Source organism: Mirounga angustirostris, unplaced genomic scaffold (genome assembly GCF_029215605.1).
Source record: "Mirounga angustirostris isolate CCGP_5_RB_7025 unplaced genomic scaffold, mMirAng1.0.hap1 SCAF_15, whole genome shotgun sequence".
NCBI classification, from domain to species: Eukaryota; Metazoa; Chordata; class Mammalia; order Carnivora; family Phocidae; genus Mirounga; species Mirounga angustirostris.
This window is the reverse complement of record NW_026991723.1, coordinates 72,813,045-72,838,461: the sequence shown is the minus strand read 5'-3', so window position 1 is coordinate 72,838,461 and position 25,417 is coordinate 72,813,045. Positions and strand designations below refer to the sequence as shown.

Below are 25,417 nucleotides of genomic sequence, written 5' to 3'. Positions count from 1 at the left end.
CAAACTATTTCATATTTGTTTTTCAGTGGATTCTGTTAGAGTTACTGGCAGTGGTTACATTTGTTCCCTTTCTTCCTGGATTTATAGCTCATTTTGTTCTCACCTCTTTCCATGTTGTCTAGAATCTTCTAGCTAATGCTAAATAATAGCTATGAGAACATGCATCCTTGTATTGTTCTCAACTTTACTAGAAATTGCCTCGTTGTTTTACTACCCAGGGTGGTGGTTTCTGATAAACACTCTTTTAAGTTAAGACATTTCTATCAAATTAAATCCTAGTTGACTAAGATTTTTAGTCAGGAATGTATATTAAATGTATTAACCATTATGGTTATAAGAGTAACCATATGGCTTTTCCCTTTTAATCTATTAATAGCTTTTCCAATAATGATCATCTCTGTATTCCTGGAAGAAATCTTCTTTTGTCACAGTGTATTGTTCTTTGAATGTACTGCTGACTTCTATTCGCTAATATTTTATTTTTGCATTTATATTAATGAGTGAGTTTGGCACAGTGTGTTTAGTAATTGCGCTATCCTTGCACAGTTTTGGCGTTGTTGTGGGTTATCTAGTCATCTTGAATAAATTGGGAAACTTTCCACCTTTTTATATGGTCTGGAACTGTTTATTTAATTATTAACTAATTAATTAATTTTCCACCATCCCTCCCCTGGAACTGTTTAAATAGTATTGAGGTTTTTTGTTTTTGTTTTTTTAAAGATTTTATTTATTTGAGGGGGCGTGTGTGAGAGAGAGAGCATGGGCAGTGGGTGGGGGAGAGAGAGAGGGAAAAGCAAACTCTCCGCTGAGCAGGGATCCTGACGTGGGACTCGATCCCAGGACCCCAGGATCATGACCTGAGGTGAAGGCAAATGCTTAACTGACTGAGCCACTCAGGTGCCCCGAGGTTATTGGTTTTGAAAGTTTTATAAACATAAGGTTCCTTGGACCACTGCTACTTATCTCAAAAACCTTCTGTACCCAATGGTGAGATTGCATTATTCTGAATCACATGTACTTTCTTATCTACTCTGTCTTACAGCATTTGAAGTACAGCTTGTGACCTGTGGAACAGGTTTCCTCTGGGCAAAGCTGCCCAATCCATAAAGAAGGGTCCCATCTACCAACATGGCTTCATTCATAGAAACCTGTCAGGCCAAGGGCTTACACAATAAAGGATTGGCTCCCATGAGACTTCTTTTTTCATGTGCTTTGGGAGTTGTCTTTTTTTTTTTTTTTTTTTAAAGATTTTATTTATTTATTTGAGAGAGAGAATGAGAGAGAGAGCATGAGAAGGGGGAGGGTCAGAGGGAGAAGCAGACTCCCTGCTGAGCGGGGAGCCTGATGCGGGACTCGATCCAGGGACTCCAGGATCATGACCTGAGCCGAAGGCAGTGGCTTAACCAACTGAGCCACCCAGGCGCCCTGGGAGTTGTCTTTATCATTTATTAATTATTGCAGTGTTGCTATGAAGCTTTTTTTTTTTTTTAAAGATTTTATTTATTTATTTGACAGAGAAAGACACAGCAAGAGAGGGAACACAAACGGGGAGTGGGAGAGGGAGAAGCAGACTCCCTGCCGAGCAGGGAGCCCGATGCGGGACTCGATCCAGGGACTCCAGGATCATGACCTGAGCCGAAGGCAGTCGCTTAACCAACTGAGCCACCCAGGTGCCCGCTATGAAGCTTTTTAAAAAAGATTTATTTAGTTATTTTAGAGAGAGAGAGAACTTGAGTAGGGGGAGGGGCAGGGGGAGAGAATCTCCAGCAGACTCCCCGCTGAGTGGGGAGCCTGATGCAGGGCTCAGTCTCAGGACCCTGAGATCATGACCTGAGCTGAAACCAAGAATCGGATGCTCAACTGACTGAGCCACCCAGGTACCCCTGCTGTGAAACTTCTTAGCAAATCTTTTTCAGTTCTTCAAAGAGCACTTTTCAGTTCTCTGCTGAAGTGTTGCTCCCAGCTCAGAATTTGAAATTGATACTTATTTATATAAATGAGGTTGTCCAAGGCTGAGTTGCAGTTTTAGGTTAGTAAACCAGAGGAGTTTGCAGTGACTGGATTTAAGTAATTTTTAAGAGGGGTCCTCTGATTAGGTACATTTTGATTTTAAATCTTTTATCAGGACTGCGTTTACATAAATGTAAAAGTGCTGCTACCACTAATTTCTAAATCAAAATACTCCTGAAATGGGATGCCTGGGTGGCTCAGTCGTTAAGCACCTGCCTTCAGCTCAGGTCATGATCCCAAGGTCCTGGGATCGAGCCCTGCATTGGGCTCCCTGCTCCTCGGGAAGCCTGTTTCTCCCTCTCCCACTCCCCCTGCTTGTGTTCCCTCTCTCACTGTGTCTCTCTCTTTCAAATAAATAAATAAAATCTTTAAAAATAAATAAAATACTGCTGAAATCATCCCATGTATATGATTTAATTAAAAGGTAGTATTTTTGGGGGGTGCCTGGGTGGTATAGTTGGTTAAGCATTCGACTCTTGGTTTTGGCTCAGGTTGTGATCTCTCTCTCTCTGCCCCTCCCCCGACATGTGAATGCTCTCTTTCTCTCTCTCTCTCTCTCAAATAAATAAGTCTTTAAAAAAAAAGTTAGTAATTTTAAAAAGATTTTATTTTTTAAGTAATCCCTACACCCAACATGGGACTCTGACTCACAACCCCAAGATCAAGAGTTCCATGCTGTATGAAAGGTAGTATGTTTGTATCGAGTGTAAGTTGATTTCTCATTCTTTCCCCCCTGCAGTAAAACAGATCATCGGTAACATTTCAATATTTAATGAAACCTGCTTGAGATGGAGAAGTACAAAGACTGCTGATACAGAGGAGATGTATTCAGTAAGTTACCGAACGTTACTCTATGTATAGATGTTGTCTAGTGTGGGAAATTAAAAAAAATATCAGCAAACCTAAAAATCTACTTATGTAGCTGTTATTATCAATGGCAGATTTATGGTAAGAATTGCAAGAAAAAGCAAGAAAATGGGCACTTCTACTACGTATTTGAAGAGAGAGACTTTGGGGATTGCTGAGTAAGCCATGCGAATTACTTTGTGCACATAGCCTGATGCAGAGCTGATGTCCACACAGTATCCGTGGAAGGAACCCATGGCTTTTGCCTGTGTGTGTCTCTTCAGTCCAGTGTCTCTGACCAGGGTCTGCACGTGTCTAGAGAGTCAGGGGGAACTTTCGAAGCTATTGTGGTTGTGAGTAAGGAAGGTAAAGACCATGGGATGAGCTGCTACTAGAAGAAATTAAGTGGGCAGAGAAGTGTGTCTCTTGGGCCAGGTGCTGGGATGTTACAGGAAAGTGTGGAGAATGTCAGAAGGGGGCAGGCACATCTATGTAGATAATATGCATTTTAACTTTTAAAAAAATATGCATTGCTTTATATGAAGCATTAAATGCTGCTTCATGTATAAATAGCTCCTATTTTGATTCAGTTTGGTTCCACATTAAACTGTCAAAAGTTGCTCTGTGATCCTGAAGACACTGTGGCTTGCCTAGATCCAGGGTCGTCCAGTTAAACCTCAAGTGTTGTAAAATGAATAGCAAGATTGGAAGGTGTATGGCCGTCACATTGCAAATACTGTGTTCACAAAATAAAAAATGCATTGTTAAAAAAAAAAAAGAAGAAGAAGAAGAAGAAGGGGGCAGGCCGAGGAGAAAAGCCCTGCTGAGCTTTAACCAGGCCAGCTAGGAGTATCCTCACTCAGGTCCTGCTTTGGGGAAGCCTTAGTTCAGATTCCTCATTTTCTTTGTAGGAAATGTTCTGTGGCCTTGCTCCTGCCCACAGACGTTTCAGCGTTGTGCGTCGTAGATGTGAGAACAAGAACGAGAACATTGTTAGCACTGGGACTTCGGCCTTTTGTACATTTTGATTTAAAAATATTTTTATTGTACTGATATATTGTAACGATGGTGCTTAGGGTGTGACGACTCTAAGATTTGCCTACTGTTCTGTGGTGAAGGAACTTTAGAGTCGAGGGCAAGATGGCTCGTGAGAAAGGGGAAGTATCCAGGCATTTGGAGGCTTCCTCAAGTTAGCCCTTCACTTAGTGAACTTTTCTGTTTCAGTTCCACATTCGGGGCCAGAGATGGTATCAGAAGGAATTTGCCCAGGAGATGATCTTTAATATCACTGCCAGGAGCCAGGCTCCTGAGATGTGCTTGGACCTGCGTCCGGGTACCAACTACAGCATCAGCGTCCACGCTTGGTCTTCTCAGCTTCCCGTGGTCCTCTCCCTGACAACCCAGATTACAGGTAAGTCTTGAATGGCAGCATCTGAAGGAATGAGGTCACCACAGAGCTGTAGGTGGGCCCAGATGAAGAGGAACACCACTGCTTCCTGTCATTCAGTGAACCTGAAGAGCGAGAGGATGCAAGGGCCCTGTGGTTGTGACTGTCATGTTTTCTTTCTTAGAAAGATAGTCGAGACAAAATAGTAACACGAATTAAAGCCATGAGTGCTGGGTACATTCCTTTGGGATATTTGGAATATTTAACATATTTCATACCTAAAAGGCTCTCATTACGGTTTCTCAGGTACGTGTGATTGTCATGTTGTCACAAGTGCCTCCAGAGTCAGTTATTCTCAGGGAAAAGTGATTGGCAGTCCCACTTTGGCCCCCTAGCAAATTCATTTTCCAGTCATTTTCTCTTGTCCTCTCAAATCTGGGGTGCTCCCCCCTCCTCCTGCCCCTCCCCCACTCTGAGCTAATACTCAGAGTATTAGCTTCTTGTTTCTGACTTCACTGAGCAATTAGAAGTAATCAGATGAGGACTTGCCTCTCCCAAGTCTCCCCTTGCTACCTGCATGCAGAACCATGTATTCTGTCTTCTCTCCTGTCTCCACTCCTCAGGCGACCGCCACCCTCAGGTGCGTTGGACCCCATCCTTTCCTGCCTAATCATCATGTCCCCCCAACAGAGAAATAGTGCCAACACTGCATGAGCATGTCGTAGTATCTCCTTTTTTAAAATTGAAATGAGGAGGGGCGCCTGGGTGGCTCAGATGGTTAAGCGTCTGCCTTCGGCTCAGGTCATGATCTCAGGGTCCTGGGATCGAGTCCCGCATCGGGCTCCCTGCTCGGCAGGGAGCCTGCTTCTCCCTCTGCCTCTCTCTCTCTCTGTCTCTAATGAATAAATAAATAAAATCTAGAAAAATAAAAAAATAAAAAAAATTAAATTAAAATGAGGAAACAAGAAACACGTTTCCTTTGATCCCATATTCCCTCCAGCTACTTCTTTCAGCATCCCCTTTACAGTAAAACTCCTTAAAAGAAGTGTCTGTTATGTAGGCTCTGCGTCCTTATTTCCTGTTCTCCCTTTAACCGGTTCCAATCCGACGGCAGTTGTCCTGTCCACACTGCTTTACTGGAAGTGTCTTCATCTTAAAAAATCTACTGGGCAGTTTTGTTTGTTCTGATTCCCCACCCCCCTCCACAGCAGCTGACATCCCCTCCTTCTTTTTTTTTTTTTATTATTATTATTTTTTATTTATTTTTTTAATTCTTATGTTAATCCCCATACATGACATCATTAGTTTTAGATGTAGTGTTCCATGATTCATTGTTTGTGCATAACACCCAGTGCTCCGTGCAGAACGTGCCCTCCTCAATACCCACCACCGGGCTAACCCGTCCTCCCACCCCCCCATCCCCTCCTTCTTGAAACACCGTTTCGCTTGGCTTTTGGGTCCTCCTGCCTTGCTGGCTCCTCCTCCTCAGTCTTCCTTGCTGGCTCTGTCCTCTTTTATAGATGTCCTCTCTGCCTGCTTCTGTTCCTTTTTCATTAGCCACCCCTTCTGCCGATACCAGTCTCCTGACTATAAGTATTGCCTGTATGCTGAGGATTCCCAAATATGTATCCTAGTCCCAGACTCTCCCCTGAGCTCTACACTCATATATCCAGTCATCTTTTAAACATCTCTTAATCATCTCTTGCATGCCCAATAGACAAGTCCAAGAGGATTTTGATTTGTCAACTCTTCTGTCACCTCCAAAGCCATTTTCCACCCAGGCTTCTCTGTCTTGGGTATTGGCATTCCTATTCACTCGTTACTCAGGCCAAAGAGATTCTATGCCCCTCCTCCTCCCCCCCCACCCCGACTTCTAATCTGTCAACAAGCCCCATTGGCTTCTTTCTAAAATATATTCTGTATCCAACTACTTCTCCCCACCTTCCTCTTCCCTACAAAGCAGCCTATCCAAGCCAGCCACCTCTCGTTTGGACTCCTGCGGTAGCTTTCTTACTGGTCTTTCTGCTTTCGTGGGTGCCTGTCAATCTCCCGCCCCCTCCCCCCAAATTACGGTGAAGACCATAACTTTAAAAAGACCACTCAAGCGTCAGAGTGATTTTTTTAAAAATGCGTAGGAGAACATGTCATCCCCAGCTGAAAATTGTCCAGTGAGTTTGTATTAACATTAGAATAGAACCCAGCTTCCTGACCCCCACCTTCCTCACTGACTTCATCTCCTCTACTCTCCCCCTTTCTCACTAAGCATCTGCTGCCTCCCTGCCCTCCTCAGACGGGTCAAACCTGTTAGTGCATCCAGGCCTTTCCATCTACTGTTTGCTCTTCCTGGGGCACTCTGTGCATGTGGCTTCTTTGTAATCATCCGGGTCTCTGCTCAGATGTCATTACCTTAGAGGAGCTCTCCCTCCTGTCCTTGCACAAATAATCTCCATCTCCACCCCATCCCTCTCTAGCCATGTGTGCTGTGTGAATTTCGTCACAGAACTTGTTGTCAGAACTTGCAGCATTTTTTAATGTACTTGTTTATTTTCTTTCTCCCCTCCTAAAATACCTCCTCAAAGGCAGAGACATAAAGACAGTGCTGCCACATAGCACAAGCCTTGAGGGGCCCCCGGGTGTTATTGGTGTTGAGGGGATGCCTGGTTAGTGAAGAAAGACTTTCAGACGAAAGGACTTCACCACCTTTTGGGCTGGAAAGAGAAGTAATGTTCGACTGGGCATTCCTTCCTGTGGTGACTTCTTCAAATGAAAAGCTGTTTAGTTTCCTGCTCTTCGGTCCTTGTTGTGTTTTGGATGGTTTGCATTGCTGATTCAAATTAGTATATCATGTTTTTTGAGTTGGGGAGGAGAGTTTCTTCCTGAGGAGACACTTACTTCTACCTTGTTTTGTAGCCTCAATAGAGCCCCAGTAGCTCAAGCGCCCTGTGCTCATGGCCACCAGGGGACACTGTGGAGCTGTTTAAATCCATTGAGACCCTTCGCTAAGCTCGGAGACAATGGCTGCATGTTTTCCAACTCTACCCTACTGTAAAGAACTTGAAATTTTATTTATTTATTTATTTTTTTAAAAAAGATTTTATTTATTTATTTATTTGACAGAGACACAGCGAGAGAGGGAACACAAGCAGGGGGAGTGGGAGAGGGAGAAGCAGGCTCCCCGCAGAGCAGGGAGCCCGACGGGGCTCAATCCCAGGACCCTGAGGTCATGACCTGAGCCAAAGGCAGACGCTTAATGACTGAGCCACCCAGGCGAGCCGAAGGCAGACGCTTAACGACCGAGCCACCCAGGCGCCCCAAGAATTTGAAATTTTTAAAAAAGTGTGTGAAAATTAAAGTTGTTACGATCTTCTAAAGGGGTAAAAACCAACCAAACAAACAAAAAGCCACCCAAGCCCTCTTTTTCATAAAAGGGGAGAAAAGAGAGCCTTTCATGTTGATATGAAGAGAGGTATGCCTGATTGCCTAAGATGTGGCTTTGTTTCAGTAAAATCATGAACTTTTGAATTTTACCAGAAATGTGAGGCAAGGGATTTGGGTCTGGAAAACGCAGCAGCTGATTTCCCAGAAGAAAAGTGAGTGGAATTTCCCTCCCGCATGTCTTACATTAAACTAAATCTTACTGATGGGAACAGGATGAAGACAAGTGCTTTAAATATGTTGCTGACCTCAGAGGACGGCACAAGTTCTAGGCATGTTGAAGGACAGAGGCAAGTGTCCCAGTGAGAACGGGAAAGCGAGGGTGAGACCAGATCCTCTCGCGGAGTCTCTGCCTAGGGGCTGACAAGCTTCCTCAGGTAGAGCCCAGTGAGCTGAATTCTTCAGAAGAGCTCCACCATTTATACTCCCTTCAGGACAGGGTGAAGAGCAAACTTCCATCCTCCGTGTAGATCCAGAGTCAGAAGGGCTTTCACACGTCGGCTATGCTATTTTTTAGCCAAGTCAGAAAGCTGTCAGCAAAACTATCTTCCCGTAGGGAGCGAGAGAAAGCCAGGGAGGAGAAAGTGGGGGGAGAGAGAGACACACACACACACACACAGCAAATGTGCACGGAAATGTCCAGCTAAACCACTGGTGCACCCAACACTGTGATCATTTGAGGTTGAATATTTATTATAGAGTCAAGAATGCCGGGGGCTCCTGGTGGCTCAGTCGGTTAAGCATCTGCCTTCGGCTTAGGTCATGATCCCAGGGTCCTGGGATTGAGCCCCACGTCGTGCTCCCTGCTCAGTGGGGAACCTGCTTCTCCCTCTACCTCTGCCCCTCTGCTTGTGCTCTCTCTTTCAAATAAATAAATAAAATTAAAAAAAAAAAAAAAGAATCAAGAATGCTGGAGGAGAAGAGGGAAGAAAAAAATGTCAAGGAAACCATTCCTTCCCAAGTTTGCCTTCAGTACCAAGCCTGGCAACTTATATGGGGAATTTCCCATCTCTGCCTGCATTCATGAGAAGAAAAAGAGAATGTACTTTTTCAGATGTTCAGCAAAGCACTTGAAAACACACATGTGTGTCCCAAGCATTATCAGACTGCCCCCTTCCTGGAGGGTAGGTCCAGTGGAGGGAGCTTCAATTCTGCCTGCAGAACTAGGAGCCACAGCCCCTGCCTCCTCTCCGTGACTATTGGGTGCCCCCAGGAAGGACTGTGCGGGACCAAGTCTGCTGAGTTCTTCTGCAGGAGGAGTTCTTCCGTGGTTGGCGACCCACGGACCATCCAAAGCTGGTGCACCCCTGTGTCCTCTGAGAACCCTATCTCCTTAGGCTGCAGGAGAGGTCGGGAGAGGGACTGGCCTTCACCCCGCTGTTTCCCTCTTGTCCGGACTCTCTCAAAATCTTTCATGGACACAAGTGTTTTGACATCTGGATATCTAATGTTAGATCAAGCCAGACGGGAGCGCACATGCCCTTCCATACCTCCGTGGGCCATCGATTGCTCTCATCCCCAGCAATCTCCCAACTACTTTCTAGCTGCAAATCCAACCCCAAACCCCCAAGTGAATGGCTACGTGGGGATGGATATCTCCCAGCTCCCCTCCCTGAAAGCATCCACATGCAGGTCTAGGGCCCGTGGAGACATAGATGATACGCCACAGAGGAAAATAGGCTGCATACTGTTATTTTCTTATATTAGCGTTAGCTTTTACAAAATATGAATGGGAACATTTTTTTACATCATAAGCCCAAAAAGCAGAGTTTCTGTGTGTGATAGAAGTGTGGGAAGGGCATACTGTGACATAACAGTTTAATCCAGCAAATATTTATTGACTTGTTATGCACAAAGACCTGTGCTAAGTGCTGAAGAGGGGATTAAAGGTGAAAAGAACTTTGTTCCTTCTCCCTGGAAGGCTAAGTCTCATACTTCATCGATAGGGGAGATGAGGCCAGCCATGTGATAGCTGATGACTTACGATATAGCTACCATTTTTTCTATTGCTGTCAATTCCAACTGATCATATCATCAGCGTGTGGCATGGTCTATCTGGGGAGGTGCCAAGGATTAGGAGAGAACCATCACAGTGTCTTTATGTGTATTTATTTGTGTGGGTTAATTCCTTGCATTTACTTGAAGTTTATAGTATAAAGTTGGGACCTTTGTTAGTTTTGGTGCGGATATAATTTTCTATTTTTGGTTCTCTTTGTTCATTTTGGTATGTTTTGGAGGACTTTAACACATTTTCACTTATATTACCTCCTTTCTCTTATTGATTTTGATAGTTTGCCTACGTGAATGATATTAATCTTTTGTTATACATATTATAATCCCCCATACTATTTACTGTTTAGTTTTCTTGTCAATATTCTTTTTAACATTTAGACATTTTAAGTTTTCTTTTTTTTTATTTTTTATTTTTTATTTTTTTTAAAGATTTTATTTATTTATTTGAGAGAGAGAATGAGATAGAGAGAGCATGAGAGGGGGGAGGGTCTGAGGGAGAAGCAGACTCCCCGCCGAGCAGGGAGCCCGATGCGGGACTCGATCCCGGGACTCCAGGATCATGACCTGAGCTGAAGGCAGTCGCTTAACCACTGAGCCACCCAGGCGCCCCGACATTTTAAGTTTTCATGTAATCAATTCTATTGATGCTTTTTTAGTTTCTGCCTCTGGTCATGCCAAGAAAAGCCTTCTCTGCCCTGAAATTAGATCAATTCTTTTTTTTTTTTTTTAAAGATTTTATTTATTTATTTGACAGAGAGAGACACAGCCAGAGAGGGAACACAAGCGGGGGGAGTGGGAGAGGGAGAAGCAGGCTTCCTGCCAAGCAGGGAGCCCGATGTGGGACTCGATCCCAGGACCCTGGGACCATGACCCGAGCCGAAGGCAGACGCTTAACGACTGAGCCCCCCAGGCGCCCCAGGTCAATTCTTACTCTTTCATATTTTCTTATGGTGCTGCTGCTTCTTTGTTAGCCCTGCGCCCAGGGTGGGGTTTGAACTCACGATCAAGAGTCACACACTCTACCTACTGAGCCAGCCAGGTGGCCCTCTAATGCTTCTTGATAGTTTGCTTTTCACCTTTAAACTTAGACCCACTTGGAATGCATCTGGATACATGGTATAAAGCTAAATTTACACGGTAATTTTTTTCCCTAAATGATAAGCCAGTTTCCCGCCACGTTTGGAAAGACTGTCCATGTCATACACTATATTCTCATTTATTTGTTCGGGTCTCTTTCTAGACCGTCTAGCTTCTTCCATTGCTTGTCCTGTGCCTGTCCTATGCCTGCACCTCACTATTTCAATTATTGTAATTTTATACTATATATAATGTTTTGTAGGGCACGGTCTCTTTCATGGCTTTTCTCCTTACTCTGCAAGGTTTTCTCATGTGGTAGCCCCTCTATTTTCCTTTGTCGTTTGCTTCAAGTAGAGGATGGATATTGTCGACACCTAGGGATGGTAATGAGGTTCTCCCTTCCGGGTCCTCCCCCAGCTCTCCGGCTCAGACGAGACCTGATTCTGGACTTGGGTCTGATCTGGTTTAAATCAGTAATGAGGCTCATGGAAAGGAGAGAACACATCTGCCCAGGACACCAGTTTGGGGGATGGGGAACAGCACCCTGGAAACATGGCTGGAAATTAAGGTTATTTAACCTTGAAATGTAGCTAAGAACGAGGCTGATGAAGTTCAGGCTTTGACATTACAGAGAAAAAGTTGCCTGTTTAAAAGCCAAGGTGGGGAAGGTCTCAGAGCATAAAGCAGTCTAGAAGTCACATGGTGATGGGATCAGCTGGATGGCAGAAAGCAGCAACAAGCGGGGGGGGGGGGGGGGGGGGGGGCGGGGGGCGGGGGGGGGCGGGGAGCGGTTCCTGCTCCCTCTGTGGGCCCGCCTTCTGCAAGCCCAGCGAGCACTTTGTTCTGCTTTGACTGAGGGTGATGAGAAAAGGGCGGGGAGGGGCCTTAAAAGGTTAGCCAAGAGATTAGAAGAACTAGAATTATTAATCTCAGAGAAGAGCAAACAATTTAAAAGAGCCCGAGGAGGCTTCTCACACACAGAATGAACAGTAAATCTCCCTCGGGGCTGAAAACAGGAAGTGTGTGATAAAAACCACTTACTCTACAGCAACACCAAAACATCACAAATGGAAGGGCATTTCCATGTTCCCATGAAAGGCTGAGAGCAGAACTTCTCAAACTAGAAGGGGGTACATTTCCCTGGGGGACTCGGTCGGGGTTTTTCAAACCTCAGCCCCCTCTCCCCTTCACCCCTGCAGGAAGCTAGCGGCTGTCTTCCTCAGGGGTGTCAGATCCAGAATCTCTTGGAAATGAGGTAGACCTTCATCAACACCTTTTTGTGAGACCTCGGCTGTAAGCAGGGGCCATTTCAGGCCACCTCCGAGGGTCTCTGGCAATCCCACAGGCTTACGGAAACCAGAATTTATGTGACCATATCTGGGTGACTTTGGAAGAAATTCTAGACTTGGCAGTGTTTGATACAAGTTACTGGGGGCTCTCAGTGGCCCCGAATGTCTCTTCCATCTGCCCCCTCTTCTCCATTCTCAGTCCATCACTTGCTTCAGACCTCAGGCACTGCATACCTGGACATCCTGTACTTTTGTTCTTTTTCAGTTCATCCTCCAACCAGCTGTCTAAATTGCACTTCTAAAATCCACATCTGCTAAGACTCTGTAAATGACTTCTTGTTTCCAGGACCCCCAATCCGACCTATCCCCACACCCTCCCCTTGGTTGCGTGCCTGTCCCAGGCCAGGACTCCACCTTCCAGCTTCCCTGAACTCCCGCAGGAGGTAGGGCTGCGGTTCTGTCTCTGCCTGCTCTCCTACCACCTGCCCCTGGGTACATGCATTTCTGCATTCAGTGGTCTCTCCAACCCCTGCCCTTGGTCAGGTGTTCTTCCTCTGCACGCCGACAATGCCCCGTGTATGACTTTATCATAGCTCTAAGTGCCATGTGTTTACGAAACTGTCTCCACTGTGAGACTTCGAATTCCTGGAAAGCAGAAACTGTGTCTTCCATGGCTGTTTCTCCCAGCCTCCCAGGGTGCATGGTGTATAAAGGTGGTTAACAAATGGGTTGGTAGGTGGTGTATGATTCACATATTCGATAGAGCCTTTTTATGGAAGAATAATTGACGTACAAATTGTATTAGCTTTAGGTATATGACATGATAATTTGATATTTATATACATTATGAAATGGTCACCACGATCACCACATCTGTCACCATGCAGAGTTCTTAGAATATTATTGGCTGTATTCCCTATGCTGTACATTACATCCCCATGTCTTATTTTTTAACTGGAAGATTTTAACTCTTAATCTCTTTCTCTTATTTTGTCCACCCCTAACCCCCTACCCTCTGGCAACCATCATATTTGATAGTGCTTTAAAAAACTATCTAGGGACGCCTGGGTGGCTCAGTCGGTTAAGCATCTGCCTTCGGCTCAGGTAGTGACTGAGGCCCACATCAGGCTCCTTGCTCAGCGGGGAGCCTGCTTCTTCCTCTGTCTGCCACTCCCCTTGCTTGTGCGCTCTCACTAACAAATAAAATCTTTTTTAAAAATTAAAAAAAATTAAAAACTAGGCAGTTGGGGCGCCTGGGTGGCTCAGTTGGTTAAGTGTCTGACTCTTGATTTTGGCTCAAGGTCATGATCTCAGGGTCATGAGATCGAGCCCTGCGCTGGGCTCTGCACTGGGCGTGGAGCCTGCTTAAGATTCTCTCTTCCTCTCCCTCTGTCCCTCCCCCACCAAAAAACCCCACAAACTATATAGGAAGGTATAAGTTTTTATTTATTATAATCTGGATTGGGAATTTCTACCCCAAGTCTATTTTCTTATTTATTTTATTTTTTTAAAGATTTTTATTTATTTATTTGAGAGAGAGAGAGAGAATGAGTGGAGGGAGAGGGAGAGGGACAAGCAGACTCCCCACTGAGCAGGGAGCCAGATGTGGGGCTTGATCCCAGGCCTCTGGGATCATGACATGAGCTGAAGGCAGACGCCTAACCAATTGAGCCACCCAGGTGCCCACTGAGGTTATTTTCTAATTGGGTAAATAAAGTCTTGAGTGTTTATCTTGGCCTCCTAGTCCTTAATTTCACTGTAACAGATTTTAAGGCCAGGGTTGGGGGGGGCACTCATTTTTTTTATTTTTCTAATTTAATTTAAATTCAACAAACATACAGTGTATTATTAGTTTCAGAGGTAGAGCTCAGTGATTCATCCGTCTTATATAGTACCTGGGGGAGACATTCATATTTTGTTCTTTGTCTTTTTCTCTTCCTTTCTCCCTCTATGAATTTCATTCACTTGATAGCAATGTTGAGAAGATTATATGGGACGAGGCCTGTGCAGGACGCAGCTAGTGCATTTGGTTAGTGCCAGTGCATCTGAGCTGAGGTACCCACAAGGCAGAATGGTGCAGTCATACTATGAACATAACTACCAGTTAGATACTAGAATGCTGGGGTCAGCCAATATAGTCCCCTCGCAGTAGGAGGTCTATTTGGGATATCTGGTTGCTGGGGATAACAAAATGAGGACAGAATGCTCTGTGACTGGAAAGGATGTAGAAGTCAGGAATGCTGGCCTTCCCCACCAAATAGGAACCTGTCCAGCAAGTTAACTGTCAGGCCCGCTGTGTGTACCCTCTGTCAGCACTGGGGCGTCCCTTTAAAAAAATTTTTTTTTATTGTAGATTTAAAATATACAACATAAAATGTACCATTTTAACCATTTTCTGGCACAAAATTTATTGGCATTAAGTCCATTCACAATGCTGTAAACCTTCACCACTGTCTATTTCTAGAACCTTTTCATCACCCCAAACAGAATCTCCGTTGATCATTAAGTAACTAACTCCCCCTTGCCTACCCACCCCTCGGTCCTCAGCAACCTCTAATCTACTTCTGTGTCTATGAATTTGTTGTATAGAAGAGGGATCATCCTTCTAAGTCTGGCTCATTTCACGTAGCGTAATGTTTTCAAGATTCATCCATGTGGTAGCAGGTGTCAGAAAATGCTCATCGCTTTTTACATTAAAACTTTCCTTTCGAAGGCTCTCCGATGCCCACTTTCGTCATGCTTCCACTCATTCCGATCACACCCTTTTCCTTTTTTTGGCTTGTTTCCAGAGCCTCCCCTTCCGGAAGTAGACTTGGTCACAGCGCATGGAGGGCCTCTACCACGTCTGAGACTGAGGAAAGCCAAGGAGAAAAATGGACCTATCAGGTGGGTAGTGGCCCCTTTTCCGTGGTTGCCCGGTGGTCCTCATGGAGAGTCTTGGAAACTTTGGTTTGATCGAGGAGGGGACTTTCTAGGTGCTGCACTTGAATAGTTGGGGCAGTGCAATCAGGGCCTCTTGTTTTTGATTCCTTGGCCACAGACTGGGCCTTGAGTTCCAACCAGCATCCTTCCAAATGAATAGAGAGACTTCTAAGGAGCCAGAGACAGGCATTTGGGCAGCTTAGCTCAAAAAATGAAATCCCTTCCTTTGGTCACCGGCCAGACAAGCATTGACTGTGTGTGATGTGGAAAGTGTTAATCCTTTGCACTCACCTCTTCATGTACGTCTCTCAGTGATGGTGGACCAGGAGCATCGTTTCATTTAAAGATGATCTTTGGGTGTGTGTAGTGGATCTGAAAGGGTCATTTGGATAATTCTCTTAATTCGTTCACACATTGAGTTATAGGCAAGACACTGCGTAGCTAATGACTGCTTCTGGGATTCCAGATGGTATTAGGATGGAATTAATTCACCTGACTTGGAGAACTACGTTGTGTTCCATTAAGCATTTTATTTACAGGGTCATGCTTGGGTTAGGAAAGCAGAATTATCTCCCCCCCCCCCCGCTTTTTTTTTAGAAAGGAAGATAGAGGAACCCCTGGAGAGATAAGCACCTTGCTCACAGGAATAAGGCAAGGACATGGCAATAGCCTTGCCATCCTTGACCTAACCTTTGTTGCCTTATGTCATTCTTGACCTGTTAGTCTAATGACCCTTCAGTACATTCAATGTGAAAATAAATGTGAGATATTATAAAATTATGAAAAAGAAAGTCTGGATATATTATCTGTGTGTCTCTTTTTTGTTTGTTTGTTTAATTTTAAGTAGGCTCCATGCCCAGTGTGGAGCCCCAGTGTGGGGCTTGAACTCTTGATCCTGAGATCAAGACCTGAGCTGAGATTGAGTCAGACACTTAACAGACCGAGTCACCCAGGCGCCTCTGTGTGTCTCTTTATAATGAAACTTAGGCTTTTCCTGTCTTTCTATTAGTTTAAGTGCAGTAAGTTCTCAAAGGTCTTTCCAGGCATGGATATTGTGTACATTGTTCTGTTTCTTGATTCCTGATGAGTTACTGGAAGGCACTGCCATTCTGTTGCTATGAGGAGAACAGAAGTTATGATATCACTGCCTGAGAGAATTTGCAAGAGCAAATGTAGTATGTAGGCCAATAATTACATAAGGCAAAAAGAAAAGCCAAATGACAGTCTATCCTTGTGGCTAATGTGCCCTCCACTGCCTCCAAAACAGGAAGTGGAGATCTGTGAGTCATTCCAGGGAGGGTGGCAGTGAGGAAGAGGGGAGAAGTCTTTCCAGAACAGTCATGTTCCAAACAGCCACAACTGCTTCCCTAACGTCATCAGGGTTAATTACCAACAGGCAAGTGGAGCAGTTTCCTCTCCCTGACTACCTGGTTTGAGCCAGGGGAGCAGCTTTGCCAGTGTGGGAGACAGGCCTGAGTCTGCTTTCTGCATTGTTGTGGGGGGAGGGGGGGCAGTGGCGTGGGGCACATGGTGGAACGGGCCCTGGGAGCAAGGCTCCCCTCCTTAGCTTGGTGATCTTGAGTGCATGATGCAGCCTGTTCCTGGACTCTCTTAATGCTAGTGTCTCCCACACTTGCCAACTTATAGAAATAATCTGGGTTGCCCTATCAGCAGTACAAATTCTCAGACTCAGCTCCTGGAGATTTTGATTCCGTAGGTCTGGGATGGGGGCTGGAAATCTGTATAATTATCAAGCAACTCGGGGGATTATGATCAGGCTAACTGGGGAGACTGCTTTATGCCCCATGAATGGTGCCTCTAATGTCCAGAACCAAAGGTGAGCCTTGAGGTTGCACTTGAATGCCACCATCTACATGGAAAGGCAAGATGGATTAGAGCTTGAGGACAGCATGGAGCTTCTGCACCATTTATTCTCTTACCTGCAGCCATGATTCATAGGGATGTCTTCAAATCGCCAGGAAAGTGTGTTGTTACAAGTGTTCCCCTGTAGGCAGTGGATGCTTCGTAGATGTTTAGTGGTGGTGGTGGCAGCAACTCACCGCCCTGCAGGCTTTACCTTGTACCTTTTGTAGAAAGCTCTTTGCTGGAAAGCGAGCCCAGACTTTGTGGAAATCAGGGCCCCGAAGACACATAGGATGTTTGGGATGGAGGCTTTCCAAGTCCCAGACCTACTGTCGTGGAAGGCTCCCTTTTCTTAACCTAGTGACTCATGGACTTTTAGGAAGCAGGAGATGGGGCATTAGGAATGTGGAACAGGAAGTGTATATTTGCTAGTAAAATAGATTATGTGGCCTCATGGCTTGGAAATTACCCTAATCATGTTTGGTACCAATGCGTGTTTTTCCTCTTTACGGAAACGTCAACTCAAGAAACATTAGTGGGGAGTCAGTCACAGCCAAAGAACTCGGTAAGGATTTGCAAGGATACAGGAGTAAGTCATTTAAATCCCTGCTGTCAGGCCTGATAGAGAAAGCAGATGTTCAGACATGTGCTATCCTAGAGGCAGGAGAGAAGGAAGGAGGGGTGGGGTTGAAAAAGGAGGCATGATTCATTCTCGGTGTGGTTTTATTCTTACACCTCCTTTGGCTGACAGGTTTTGTATTTGGTGGGATAAATAATAACAAAACACGTACAAAAGGATGCTTGCTGGCTAGTGTGATCCTCTGTCCACGTTGGGGGAAGAGTTTCACAATGTACACATGACATTTTACCTTTCTGCCTATTTCAGGACATGGTCAGGCTAGATTAACGCATGGTGATTTGGCACTCCTTCTCATTTATTTCACATGAACTCGTATCTGTGAACTGGAGGACATGCAGATCACATGAGTTCCGTTTCAGCTTACCATGTGACTGGAGCCTTTTTGCAGACTTAGGACATTAACGCTTGTAGGCAGGCAGCCTCCATGTGACTGCTAAACCCTTTCCACAGCTGGGTTTCATTTGCCCACGTGGAAACCGCTGATGAGATCAGCTGTGTGGCATGCACACCCAGGGCAGCCATACATGTAACGACCTCTCACAGCTCAAGAGGATTTACTTGGCATCCATCCGCGGCGGGAACTTGAGATCCCTCACATCGTGTCATGGGCCGTTAGCACCGTAGGTCCAAACTGGAATTCCCTAAGTGTGGGAGCTGTCAGACTGTAAATCCCCCCAGGGGGCAAGGACTTTTTCTTGTCCAGGGATGTATCTCCAGTGCCAGAAAAGTGTTTCTCTCATAGCAGGTGCTCCATACATATGAATAATTGAATGAATGACTCTCTCAAGCAAGGGTCTGATAGACATTTTCTTTTTTCTTTTTTCCAGTTCATATCAGGTGTTAGTGTTTCCCCTGGCCCTCCAAAGCACATTTTTTTGTGATTCTGAAGGGACCACCTCATTCTTTAGCAACACTTCTGACGCTGAGGGATATGTGGCTGCAGAACTACTGGCCAGAGATGTTCCAGATGATGCCACGGAGATATCTATTGGAGACAGGCTGTACTATGGGAAATACTATAATGCACCTTTGAAAAAAGGGAACGATTACTGCATTATATTACGAATCACAAGTGAATGGAATAAGGTATACTTCTTTTAGAAACTCGTGAATTCTCTGTTTTCTTCTTCGCGTGAAATGTCAATATTTGAACATTTGTTTCCCTGTTATTTGGGATGGACACTGCATGTACGAACCATAAAAATGTGTCGAATACTTTGCCTGTATAAATGATGGGCAGGTGAGACCTTTAAGGAGGTTGATGGTCTGAACTTCCTGCGGGACCTGGTGGGATCTGTGCTTGGACTGACCTCGTTTTGGTTCTTCCTCTTAAGCTTCACAAATCCCCTCATCCTAATGCCCTGCTGAAGCCTGATTTGAAGAGGAATATCTGGATTTCTCTGTCACTTCCCTGTGCTCCTGCCAGGCTGCTGCCTCCCCTCACCCTCTCAGAAGCAGGAAGGCGAGGCAGATGACCGTCAGCGCTGCCCTATTTTCTGCTTCCTTGACTTCCTTGGCCACCCCCACCTCTCCTCATCCTTAGAAAGCCTGCGTTATTCCAGTGGTGGTTCTTTCATGAGACATAGAACTATAGATTCGTTGCATGATGAGTAAATACAGTGAGCTGGACAAGCAGAATAGCAAGAGCTGAATCAGTGAGTCAGGGGTGAAAGATCTGGAAGAACCATTGTGATGGTTGCCCCAGGAGAACTCCAAGTGTGATGTAAATTCATATAGATTGGTAATGGAAACTAGAAGAAAATTATACTAATAGAAACAGCTCTTGACTGATGAATTGGAGCCATCTTGAGTATAAGGTTCATTAGTTAGTTAGTTAGTTAGTTAGTTAGTTAGTTAGTTAGTTAGTTAATTTTGAACCCAGCACAGGGCTTGAACTCACAACCCTGAAGTTAAGATCTGAGCTGAGATCAGTAGTCGGACCCTTAACTGACTGAGCCAGCCAGGCGCCCCCATCCCATATTTAAAACTGACAGGTACTCTGTTAAATTCTGTATAGGACACAAGTCTAATGTGCCATTATCATGCTTGATAGTAAACCAGTGCTTACTTTTAAGAATATGTACAAGTAGCAAAGAGATTTAGTAGTATTTTGTGACAGTAACGTAGGAATTAAGAATTGGCAGGCTAAAGCCCAGAATATATTTCCCTGAACTTGTTTACAAGGTGTTTATGACTCAGGGCCTTCTCGCCAGAAGCTTACCTGGAGATCCTGCCTTGGCGTTTCTAGCCGAAGATATAGCACTAGCAGTACAAAATGAGTACGGTGGAGGGAGGGCTCAGAGAGCTGCGCTTCCAGATTGAGCCTTCAGTCTAAGAGGTACATGGGTGCACATGGGCTGCCATAACAAAATACCCTAGGCTGGGTAGCCTCAACCACAGAAATGTATTTCTCACAGCTTTGGAAACTGGGAAGTCCCAGATTAAGGTACCAGTGGACTTGGTTCCTTGGTAAGGCCCTCTTCCTGGCTTTCAGACAGCGGCCTTCTTGCTGTGTCCTCACATGGCAGAAAGCGTGCAACCCAGCTCTGGTCAATCTTCTTCCTCTTATATGGACACTAATCCTATCATGGAGTCCCCACCCTCATGACCTCATCTGAATCTAACTACTTTCCAAAGGCCCTACTCCCAAGTACCATCACACTGGGGGCTAGGTCTTCAATATATGAACTTTGGGCGACCCAAACATTCAATCCATAACACAGATAATTGAGTGAGAGGTTAAGATACGAATCCTAGTTTATAGGAAACTTTTCTATGATGTCATGGATACCTCTTTTTCATATAGCTTCGCAGAACTTGGTCTTTGGGAGGCTAAGGAGGTGAAGGGGTTTGGAAAAAATTTATATTGGGACTTGCATTTTTCAATTCCAATTACTTCCCCTATGGGTTTCCAATCTATTAGTGTTACAGTCATATTAAAATTAGTAGTGAACTATTTATTTTTCTTTTTTAAACAGTTTTATGGAGATACAATTCACATACCACATTAATCACCCATTTAAAGTATATAATTTACAGCATAAGGAATATAGTTGATGTGGTGATAGTGATATAATGGGACTGATGGCAGTTACATTTGTGGTGAACATCTTTTATAAACTTGTCAAATGACTAAGTTGTACACCTGAAACTAATGTAACGTTACATGTCAACTATACCCATATAAAAAAAATTTTTTTTTTTAATATTTTATTTGACAGAGAGAGAGAGAGTGAGAGCAGGAACACAAGCAGGGGGAGTGGGAGAGGGAGAAGCAGGCTTCCCGCAGAGCAGGGAGCCCGATGCGGGGCTCGATCCCAGGACCCTGGGATCACGACCTGAGCTGAAGGCAGACGCTTAATGACTGAGCCACCCAGGCGCCCCTAAAAATTTTTTTAAGAATAAAAGTGGTTGGGGCGCCTGGGTGGCTCACTCGTTAAGCGTCTGCCTTCAGCTCAGGTCGTGATCCCAGGGTCCTGGGATCGAGCCCCGCATCGGGCTCCCTGCTCCGCGGGAAGCCTGCTTCTCCCTCTACCTCTCTTTCTGCTTGTGTTCCCTCTCTGTCTCTCTGTCAAATAAATAAATACAATCTTTAAAAAAAAAAAAGATAATAAATTCAAGACTTAAAAAAAAAGAATAAAAATGGTTAAGATGATAAAGAAAATAAAATAAAAAATGAAGTATACAATCAGTGGTTTTTAGTGTATTCACAAGGTGGTAGAACTATTACCACAATTTAATTCCAGAACATTTAGTAGTGGTTTATTTTTATTTTTATTTTTTATTTTAAAAGATATTATTTATTTATTTATGTATGTATGTATGTATTTATTTATTTATTTAATTTTTATTTTATTTACTGGCCCACCCAGGGGCCCAGCAGTGGTTTATTTTTAATATTTATTTTTAATGGTAAAATACGTATAACAAAATTTACCATATAAACAATTTTAGGTGTACAGTTTATTAGCGTTAAGTACATTTACATTGTTATGCATCCAGTCTCCTGAATTCTTTTCATTTTGGCAAACTGAAACATTATACCCATTGAGCAGTGCCTCTCTCCTTCCTGCCTCCCCCAAACCCTGGCAACTACTCTTCTGCTTTCTGTCTCTATGAATTTCACTACTCCAGGTACTTCATGCGCCTGGGTGGCTCAGTTGGTTAAGCGACTGCCTTCGGCTCAGGTCATGATCCTGGAGTCCCGGGATCGAGTCCCGGATCGGGCTCCCTGCTCGGCAGGGAGTCTGCTTCTCCCTCTGACCCTCCTCCCTCTCATGCTCTCTGTCTCTCATTCTCTCTCTCTCAAATAAATAAATAAAATCTTTAAAAAAAAAAAAAAAAGAAGAATCGTACATTATTTGTCTTCTTTTGACTATCTTATTTCACTTAGCCTCATGTCCTCAAAGTTCACCCATGGTGTAGCATTGTGTCCGAATTCCTTCCTTTTTAAATATTCTACTGTGTGTATACACCACATTTTGTTTAACCATTCATCTGTGGATGGACACTTGGGTTGCTTCCATCTTTGGGCTATTTTGAATAAGGCTGCGATGAACATGGGTGTGCAAATTTCTCTTTGAGTCCCTGATCTCAGTTCTTTGGGTCATTTACAGTTGGATAATTCTCTTCGTATTTTTTTGAAGAACTGCCACACTATTTTCCACAGCAGCGGCACCATACGTATTACATTCTCACCAGCAGTGCATAAGGGTTCCATTTTCTCCACATCCTCCCCAAGACCCGCTGTTTCCTGTGTTGATAATGGGCCTCCTAATGGATGTGAGATGGTAACTCACTGTGGTTTTGGCTTCCATTTCTCTGATGATTAGCGATGTTGAGCATCTTTTCATGTGCTTTTGGCAACTTGTATATCCTCTTTGGGGAAATGGTTTTTCAAGTCCTTTGCCCATTTTCAAATTGAGTTATTTATTTCTTTGTTCTTGGGTATTAGGAGTTCTCTATATATTCTGATATTAATCCCTTACGAGATTTGCAATGTGCAGATATTTTGTTCCATTCCATGGGTTGCCTTCTTTACTCTCTCGGTAAGTGTCCTTTGATGTACAAAGTTCTTAGTATTTTTTTTTTTTTTTTTTTATTCATGAGAGAGAGAGAGAGAGAGGCAGAGGGAGAAGCAGACTTCCCACAGAGCGGGGAGCCCGATGCGGGACTCGATCCCAGGACTCCGGGACCATGACCTGAGCCGAAGGCAGACGCTTAACCATCTGAGCCACCCAGGCGCCCCAAGTTCTTAGTATTTTTTAACATTCCAGCTTTCTTTGTTTTTTAATTCCAGTATAATTGACATACAGTGTTATATTAGTTTCAAGTGTACAATATAGTGATTTAACAATTCTGTATATTACTCAGTGCTCATTGTGATACATGTCCTCTTAATCCCCTTCATTTATTTCATTTATCCCCCCACCCACCTCCCCTCTGGCAGCCACCAGTTTGTTCTCTATATTTAAGAGTCTGGGGTTTTTTTTGTTTGTCTCTTTTTAAAATTTGTTTTGTTTCTTAAATTTCACATATAACTGAAGTCATGTGGTATTTGTCTTTCTCTGACTGACTTACTTCACTTAGTATTATACCCTCCGGGTCCATCCATGTCATTGCAAATGGGAAGATGTCATTCTTTTTATGGCTGAGTAATATTCTGTTGTGTATATATATATATACCCCACATCTTCTCTATCCATTCATCTATCCATGGACACGTGAGTTGCTTCCCTATCTTGGCTATTGTAAATAATGCTGCAGTAAACATAGGGGTGCATGTATCTTTTCAATTCAGTGTTTTCCTCTTCTTTGGGTAAATGCCCAATAGTGGCATTACTGGTTAGTTCTATTTTTAATTTTTTGAGGACCCTCCATACTGTTCTCCACAGGGGCCACTCCAGTTTGTGTCCCACTAACAGTGCATGAGCGTTCTTTTTTCTTCACATCCTCAAAAGTTCTTAATTTTGATGAAGTCCAGTTTATCTCTCTCTCTTTTTTTTTTTCCTGCCCATGCATTTGATGTCATATCCAAGAAATCGTTGCTAAACCCAATTTGCCGAAGCTTTTTCTCTATGTTTTCTTCTGTTCTGGGTCTTATATTTGGATCTGATCCACTTTGAGTTAATTGTATGGTGTTAGGTCAGGGTCCCACTTCATCCTTTTGCATGTGGATATCTAGTTTTCCCAGCACCATTTGCTGAAAAGATTTCCTTTTCTCATTGAATGTTCTTGGCCACCCTTGTCGAAAATTATTTGACATATGCAAGAGTTTATCTCTGGACTCTCCATACTACTGTATTGGTCTATATGTCTGTCTTTATGCCAGCACCACATTGTTGTGATTACTTTAGCTTTGTAGTAAAAATTGACACCAGGAAGTTTGTTTTCCAATTCTCCCAGTTTGTTTTTCCTTCTGTGTATCTGTCCAAGTAAATAGCATCACCATGCTCCCAGTTGCTAAGACAGAAATCAAGGAATAATTCTTGTCTCCTCCCTCTTTATCTTCTTGTCTAGTGCACCATCAAATTCTGTCAATTCTGTCACCTTCATTCTGTGTAAAATCATCCTTTCCTCTCCTTCTTCATTAACAATGTTTAGCCTTTGACATCTCTTGCCTGAACATCAATTTTCTTTTTTTTTTTTAAAGATTTTATTTATTTATTTGAGAGAGAGAGAATGAGAGACAGAGAGCACGAGAGGGAAGAGGGCAGAGGGAGAAGCAGACCCCCTGCTGAGCAGGGAGCCTGATGTGGGACTCGATCCCGGGACTCCAGGATCATGACCTGAGCCGAAGGCAGTCGCTTAACCAACTGAGCCACCCAGGCGCCCTGAACATCAATTTTCTAACTCATCTTCCTGTCTCTTATTCTGTCTCTTTGCTCCATACACCTGCCAGAATGAGTTTCATAAAGTGTAAATCTGGTCACGACACTCTATTTTAATGAGCTTCCTTCTTCACCTGGCCCCACCAGTTTCTCTCCTTTAATACACTCAGTTCCCTAGTACCTGCCCTACTACTTGAGGTCCCTTTCACTGGTTATTCTTGCCTATGATTTTCTACTAGATGCCCTTGATGCACTTAGCACCAAGGCAAAATTCAGTCACATTCAAGAGCTTATGGCCATTTCAAGCTTTCCCCAGCATTTTTCAGTGTAAAAATATATTTTTTTAATTTTTAATAAAACCAGACTACCCAAGGTTGTCACTTGAAAGAGAATATTCTTTTGAAGTTGGAGGGATCTTTCTCTGACCCCTGCTATTTAGTATCCTCTGGGGAACATTTTGCTGAGTAACCCCAGTGTTCTTAACAGACAAATATGCATAGAATAACTGGGGGAGAAGGAAAGAAGGTATCTCATTCCAATGAGTTTGTGGGTCTTGGCCAGATAAGTATCATCTAGACCAGTGAAGTTTTATTATTTACCAAGACTTCCCATAGCCTTGCCTATCACATGCATTACTGTCACTGTCACATCCCTGTCACATGGACGGGATCTCAGAATATTTTTCAACATCGTTTGTAGGCAGTCAATGCCAGTTGCTCAGAGCTGGCAAGGAGAATGAAACTCATTGCCATTTGTTTCTGTTGTTTACCCATAGTGTGTGCTTTCTGAGATCTATTGAAAAGCTACAGAACTGATCCCTAGGGTCACTTCTGTCCCTGCTACCCATGCCAGTCCCTCCAATACTTAGTGATCACATGGCTCAATTATAAGATGTTAGAGCTAGATGAGGATATTTTAATCCAAATCAAGAGAAAAACAAACCCAGTAAAGTTTCCGGGCTAAAATGTATTATTTAAACTGATGTTCTGTGCTGCTTCATTAAACGTGTTGCTGCATTTCTCTTCATAGGTGAGAAGATGCTCCTGTGCAGTTTGGGCTCAAGTGAAAGGTAAAACCACTTTCTGCGTAAGCATCCTGTCTTTTT

The 25,417-nt window shown here is 43.9% G+C and overlaps 1 protein-coding gene and 1 long non-coding RNA gene across 2 annotated transcripts in view; one reads left to right on the top strand and one right to left on the bottom strand.

Annotated features, from left to right (window-relative positions):
• Nucleotides 1-25,417, top strand: part of SUSD1 (sushi domain containing 1) — a 124,741-nt gene that overhangs the window by 86,641 nt on the left and 12,683 nt on the right. Inside the window, exons 11-15 of the mRNA XM_045882928.2 lie at nucleotides 2,750-2,841; nucleotides 4,081-4,267; nucleotides 14,847-14,943; nucleotides 18,310-18,568; nucleotides 25,342-25,381. Of these exons, the coding sequence (XP_045738884.1) occupies nucleotides 2,750-2,841; nucleotides 4,081-4,267; nucleotides 14,847-14,943; nucleotides 18,310-18,568; nucleotides 25,342-25,381 (675 nt within the window). The remainder of the gene's footprint in view (nucleotides 1-2,749; nucleotides 2,842-4,080; nucleotides 4,268-14,846; nucleotides 14,944-18,309; nucleotides 18,569-25,341; nucleotides 25,382-25,417) is intronic.
• LOC135362767 (uncharacterized) lies at nucleotides 14,937-17,266 on the bottom strand. Its single transcript, XR_010407936.1, has 3 exons — nucleotides 16,920-17,266; nucleotides 15,271-15,351; nucleotides 14,937-15,124 (listed from the first exon to the last, which is right to left on the bottom strand). It is a non-coding gene; the product is annotated as an uncharacterized LOC135362767 (long non-coding RNA).